Source organism: Trachymyrmex septentrionalis, unplaced genomic scaffold (assembly GCF_001594115.1).
Source record: "Trachymyrmex septentrionalis isolate Tsep2-gDNA-1 unplaced genomic scaffold, Tsep1.0 scaffold32, whole genome shotgun sequence".
NCBI classification, from domain to species: domain Eukaryota; kingdom Metazoa; phylum Arthropoda; class Insecta; order Hymenoptera; family Formicidae; genus Trachymyrmex; species Trachymyrmex septentrionalis.
In genome coordinates, this window is record NW_017305485.1 from 2,716,823 (window position 1) to 2,723,729 (window position 6,907).

Sequence of the window (6,907 nt, forward strand, 5' to 3'; positions counted from 1 at the left end):
CTCTTAAGAAAATAGATTCCATTAAAAAAATATTCTCTTAAAAGAGAAAAAAATTTAGAAGTAAATTAAGTTAGTACATTTTTGCCTCGAATTTTAATGCATTTTTGCCTTTGAATTTTAATGAGCTTCGAATGATAACTTAACGAGTTTAGAGTGATAAGTCACCAGTGAAAACTATTCTAATAAAATATTCTAGACGAAATAAAACATGCGCGGGGCGCGGGACGCATTTGTGCGCCTTAAATATTTGCAAATTCGATTAACTACTTGATCCATTCCATTTGCTTTTATGGTTTGAAAAAATATACATAGGAAATCCGTCATACTGTAGGGATGATGTACAGTGACGCGTATATACATCCACATCCCTATTAAAATTATCAGGGTACACTTTTTTGCAAATTTGTTTTTAATGACAATATAATAAGAAACAGTATAATAATAATTGTAATATTAATTTTATAATTATAAATTGTTGTGTAACACTATTTTGTTGATTTATTTAATAAATTTCTTTCCAACTCTTACCACCACTTTAATAATAATTATTCAATAATAATTATAATATTAATCATATATTTCCTTAAATGTTAATTTCTGCAATGGATATCAATCTTACTTCCACTTCCGTGTATCGCACCTCAGAAGAATAAAAATATCGTGTTTTTTCTTGTTTTATTATCAAGGAGACTCAGTTATTATTTGATCATCATCCGTTTATAATTATTCCAATGCAAGTTGCCGCCGTTCAGTTTATCTAATAAAAGGAACACACGCTCTTGAGTTTGTTTCTTTCGATTGTGTAGGTCTCCTTATCTATATAATCGAATCTATTTACTCTTGTATCAGGCTATAAATATTTTTTCCCCTTCTCCCCGTTTCCCCCCACCCCCCACCCCATTACCCGTCGCGTCGTAGCACGTGGACGCATGTATTGTTTGTATAGCTCTGGGTACATAGTGTGTGAGTTGTTTGTGTAATATGTTACATTATTACTAATTCACCCGGAATTTTATCATGCCCGTTCGGTTTGCTTATCTCGTGTGCTCGCCTTGCATCGTCACATATTTGTCACATTGAAATAATGATCTTTTTTTTTCTTTATTATTAATCTGTCGTAACACTTAAGCAAGTTTTTTTCTTTTACTCGACGACTTTCAGCACCTTGCCAATTGCAATAGTTTTATCTGAAATTATACAAGTATATACATTTATCGTAAAAATTATCGTAGTCGCGGAACAAACAAAAGAAAAAACGATAGTGACAGAGAAAAAAAAGTCGCTGAGTTATCGTCAGTACTCACTTTCATCCCTAAGAGTAAAACGGCCCATTTGTTGGAATAACTTGAATCTTTCGAGACATATAACTCCCGCGCACTCGATTCTCATTATAGCCACTTGATCTTGCTTGACAAACCTCGGCCTCGTTTTGCTTTTATCGCCGGTTTTTTTATCCACCAGACAGATCAGCGCCTTTACCGTGACTTCCTCAGCGGCGCAATGAATATGCATGACTGCACTATATCCCGCACAAATAATGCTCTTGTGTTCTAGAATTACTACCTGCGCGTCGAAGACCTTGCCGGTCTTGATAGGATTATTGCTGTCGCATAAGACAAATCCGGGACTAACATCTTCCTCTTCGATACCTTTTAGTTTGATCTTGACATTTTCCCCAGGTCCAACAGACGTTACTTCTTCGTCATCCGACCACAGTTGATCCACCGTTACTGCCGTCTGCAAATTTTAAACAAAATATTCTCATAAACGTACATTATCTTACTTAGGCTATAAAATATGAAGCATTAAAAATTACACAAGAAAATTACAAAGAAAATATTACAATTTTTCTATATTAAATTGGAGCAAATGTCAATCATTGTATCAGTTAGTTACAATTCTATATAAAACTATTTTTATTGTTAAAACAATAAAGTTATTGGTTGATATGCTTTCTGTATAGAAAGTTTGTTAATCGCTTTCTTAAGAAATTTTGGAAATTTTAGAAGGAAATTTAACAGAAATCAACATTTTATTCAAATGTAAAATATAATTTAAATTTAAAATAATATAAATTAATATAAGTTAATTCCAGAAACAAAAAATATATATAATTATAAATCAAAATTAGATCGATGATAAATCAGTTAATAGAAATAATCCTATTTTCAATCAAAGTGAATCTTAGTGGTTAATACTAAATGCAAATTTTTGCAAGCATATTTATAAACTGCCCATCGATAAGATTTGTCGGATTTGAAATGCAATCGCAAATTGAAGCTTTAATTAATTTCTCGAATTAGATTAATCATCTATTTTAATAGTGAAGCTAATAAGTACCTCAATTAAAATGAATAATCAATCTCTTTGAGATATTAATTTCAACTTTAGTTTGTTATTGCATTTTAAATCTGACAAATCTTATCAGCGCACAGATTATAAAATTGATATATAAAATAAGATTCGAAAGAATCTATCAGTGAAAAATGTGAAAAAGCCTATTAGAACCTACATCAGCTATTTGGATGCACAGAAAATTTTTTTCGTGTGAAAGTAACAAAACGAATAAATATACGAGTTTTGATTTTTCAATTCGGGTCCTCAATTAAAATAAAGAATTTTTTGTGCATCCGAACAGCTGATGTAGGCTCTGATGGGCTTTTTTACATTTTTCACTTATAAATTGAAATAATATATTTGCAAATATTTACATTTAGTATTATTAAGCACCAAGATCCGTTTTGACCAAAAATAGGAAAAAAAATTATTTCTATTTAAAAAAATATATACATACCCTATTTGGCATGACGAGCAATGACTGTCCCTTTTTAGCTTCTCCCGCTTCAACCTTGCCCATAACTACTGTCCCCATATCTTTATATTTGTCGACGATCGGCATAATAAAAGGTCCATTACTTTTACGATTGAGCGAGGGTAGCGAATCGATGAAAGGTATGAATGGTGGACCACTATACCAATTACAGAGATGTTCTGGTATTGGATCCTTTAAGCCAATACCAAGCTGACCAGAAACTGGCATAAACGTAAGATCTTTCGCAGGATTGAATCCTAGTTTACGGAGATATGGCAGTATCTTATCCCTGAAAGATATATTAACGTTTTTCTATTCATATAAGTAAAGAAACGCACAATTCTATTATTATCAAAATAAATAAAAATATATTTAAAGGAATAAAACCGATCTTAATAATTTATTTCGTTCCAATAATTCTGAAATTATTTCCAATTAGTTTTTTAAATGAAATATTTCTAAACATATATTTGACCGAATCTGTATGTATTCTATTTCTAAATTTTGCATTCAATGTATACCTGCATTCATTGTATCGACCCTCGTCCCACTCAACAGTAGGATCGTCCATCTTATTTACTAATACAACCAAATGCTTGACACCCGCGGTTTTAGCAAGCATAGCGTGCTCTCTTGTTTGACCCCCTCTGTCAAAACCCGTCTCAAATTCGCCTTTCCTCGCGGAAATAACAAGGACTGCTAAATCGGCTTGCGCCGCGCCACCAATCATATTCGGTACAAAGCTTTTATGGCCGGGTGCGTCTAATATTGTAAAGTGCTTTCGTTCTGTCTCAAAGTAGGCTCTGCCCACTTCCACAGTTTTGCCCTTTTCTCTCTCTTCTTGATTTGTGTCCAACGCCCAACTTAAGTACCATGTTTCTCGACTTCTTTCTTTCGCTTCCCGCTCGTATTTCTCTAAGGTACGTTTGTCCACCATCCCCGTAAGCGCCATGATCTGACCTCCAATAGTTGATTTCCCAGCATCTGCAAAACACCAGATATAATATCTAATAATGATAATTTTATTAAGAAATTATCAATAATTCTTCTGTGAAGTTTCCTACTACATATTATATTCCAGTTATATTCTTCATAAATTTACTACTTACCCACATGACCTATGAAAACAACATTAACATGTTCCTTTTTGCTTTTAGTGTCTTCTGCAACTTTGACAGGTTTCTTTTTGGGTATTTTAACAACCATTTCTTCGTCTTCGTCATTATCAGCCTAGAAATAATATTAAATATAATAATAATAGAGTAAATGCTTAAAAAATCTACCAGAAGTCAATGTAGCTTATTTAGGACACTGTAAGAACATAATAAGAATATCGCTGTCAAAGAACTTTTCACATTTTCACATTATTATAATAACTTTTCACATTTTTTGTTAAATTTATACTTACTTCTTCATTTTCTGGAGTAAGTAGAGGATCTCCATCAACCGCTGCTTCTTCCCAGGAATCTGCAGGTTGATGTTCCGGACTGATATTTAGTTGGTCATTGACGTTCGGCGGTGGAGCCCCTCCCCCAGCAGGAGGTTCCTCAACTCGACTGCCAATTGGATCTGCCAGAACAACGGGAGTAGAATTTCCTATTAAAAAAAACACACAATTCAAACTGAATCTGTAGAATACTTCTAAAATAACAAAGAGATACTGTCTAAGAGACTTCTAAGAGAGATTCCTTGATGAAGATAACAGATTAAAAAGGAATTTGATTAGATAATATGAGCATATCAATCACCTTACATGGAACCTACTTCATCTCACTTTAAAAATAAATTCTTGTATAATTTATTATAACTTATATTATGAAAATATAATTAACTAATTATTTAGTTAATTTTACTCTTTTTTATATCAAATATTTATGACATATATAATCTAGAGATAAAAGTAAAAATATTTCTGAATCTTTCTAAAGTAACTATAAAAAATATATTGCACACACACACACAATGTGATATAAAAGTTCAAGCCGAGTCACAATCTCTTTTTTGTTACAAAGGTTAAAAAGGAAGCTATCAGTTTGATGTACATTTATCACTAATGTTGTACACAGTATGTTCTTAAAATATTTGTTCCAACTTTAGCAAAATATTCTATTAATTATGTTGAAAAACAGACACAAACATAGATCAAACATAACAAATGACAAATTTTCTGTGTTACAAACATTAAAGATCCCAATATTGATAAAAAAAACTTTGAATCTTCAAACAAAGCATCTCAAATATGACATTACATTCAGATATGAAGCAATGAAATGTCATTAAGCAGAAACAATTGTAACGAAGCGGCATCCAGCAGTGATAAAATATGCAACGACAATTCCTTCCACTGCGTCTTATTTCTCGTATTACAGTTTGATCACAAGATCCCACATATCCAATTTCAATAATCATCTAATGACTAAACATACTCAGCAATTGACATCAATATAAAAAGAAGAGTCGTGGTCTGACAGAATGGAGGAGCTTCTCATATATAAATGAGACCATATGGTACCTAAAATACCAACGTCCGAATACAACTAGGACATCATGAGATTGATCTCCTCATGGAAACATAACGATATACGAAGAAGTGTGCGTAACCTTCTGCCACGCGTTCAATCATCCCGTGGAGACGGGAATCCAGGAGAGAGGACAGGAAGGGTGTAACGACGAAGGGGGTTAGTTACAACAAGGAGGCCGCGTGCGTGGTGTGACAACACGCGATGGTGCGGTAAAAGCAGAGCGCGGGACAAAATCCGGAAATCAGCTGAAGCGACTGACCATGATGTATCTCGACGGGCACGGAGGTGGTGGTTACGGTATTCATTACAGCGGCGGAGGCGGTGGCGGACACAGCGGTGGAGGCGGTGGCGGCGACATTACAGGGGCTGTTGTCGGCCGTCGTGGTCGCGGTGACGTTGCTCTGCGGCGACGAGTTGATGCAGAAAGAAGGCACGAATTCCGCGGCGTTGACATTCAGGGTGGAGAACTTGCTCTCGATGGACTTGTCCTGTGACGTAGGCGGGCCGACGATGTCGCCGTTCGTGTCCGCCTGCTGTTCCCACGAGTCTGGTGCTATGCTGTTCGCCATATTAATCAGTTGTTTCGGCGCACAACACACTGCCGGCCCGCTAGGCTAAACGGATAATACGATTCTCTCGCGAGGGAGGGTGGGAAAGAAAGAGAAGTGTGTGAAAGAGTGTGTGTGTGTGTGTGTGAGAGAGAGAGAGAGAGAGAGAGAGAGAGAAAGTGAGAGAGAGAGAGAGATCGGGACACGAGGAGTTGCACACGCCGCAACAAACCACTGCGCGTTCCGATCCTGATCCGATGATCCGCCGGAGGTTACCGGACTCGGAACGAGTCTTAAAAAAATAGTTATTTTTTCAGCGCACTCTTTCGCGTACACACACACCGCGTACACGCGCGTACGATCGCTACTCCGCGTGCGTACGTGCGTGCGTCCCCCGTGGTCTGCTTCGTCGCTGCTGATGATGATGGTGCTGCTAGTGGTGGTGCTGCTGCTACTACCGCCGCACTTCGACCGGAAGTATCGCAATCGAAAAATATCGCGAGAACTATCGTCGCGCTGCATGGCTGCCGCGAGCCAATCACGAGCGACAGCGCTGGACAAATTTACCTATTTTACGCTACTGGACAAGTCTACTCCGTTTGCACGTGGTCGAAAATATACGTTCACATTTATCTGCGATTTTTTTATCGGAATCAGCGTAGGAATGTGTGATTGATTGTTGAATACGAAATTTTTAACTTTATATTATAAATTATAAATTATGTGCAAAAATAATGATATGTAATAATCCAGCAAACGAGAATGGATTGAAATGAATTGAAATGGATTCAGATTTTCAGAAATATTGATTCACGAATGTTAAAATGAATGCTTTTCAATCCTTTACATACATTTTTATTCATTTATAGAAATTGCATGGAGCATATCTGTATGCCTTTATAAAAATAATATTAGCTTTTTCTATGCATTGTGAATGCTGTTCAATTTAAAATTTTGGAGTAGAAAATGCAGTTTTTTAATTCAATTGCATCCAATTAGATCTAATTGAATCCAATTAAAATTTC

At 35.6% G+C, this 6,907-nt stretch overlaps 1 protein-coding gene across 1 annotated transcript; it reads right to left on the reverse strand.

Moving 5' to 3' along the window:
* Positions 1–1,139: 1,139 nt before the first annotated feature.
* LOC108750101 (eukaryotic peptide chain release factor GTP-binding subunit ERF3A) lies at positions 1,140–6,319 on the reverse strand. Its single transcript, XM_018489349.1, has 7 exons — positions 5,594–6,319; positions 4,221–4,408; positions 3,922–4,042; positions 3,334–3,796; positions 2,795–3,101; positions 1,305–1,737; positions 1,140–1,187 (listed from the first exon to the last, which is right to left on the reverse strand). The coding sequence occupies exons 1-7, from the start codon at positions 5,901–5,903 to the stop codon at positions 1,144–1,146; spliced, it is 1,866 nt and encodes a 621-aa protein (XP_018344851.1). The 5' UTR covers positions 5,904–6,319; the 3' UTR covers positions 1,140–1,143.
* Positions 6,320–6,907: the final 588 nt, after the last annotated feature.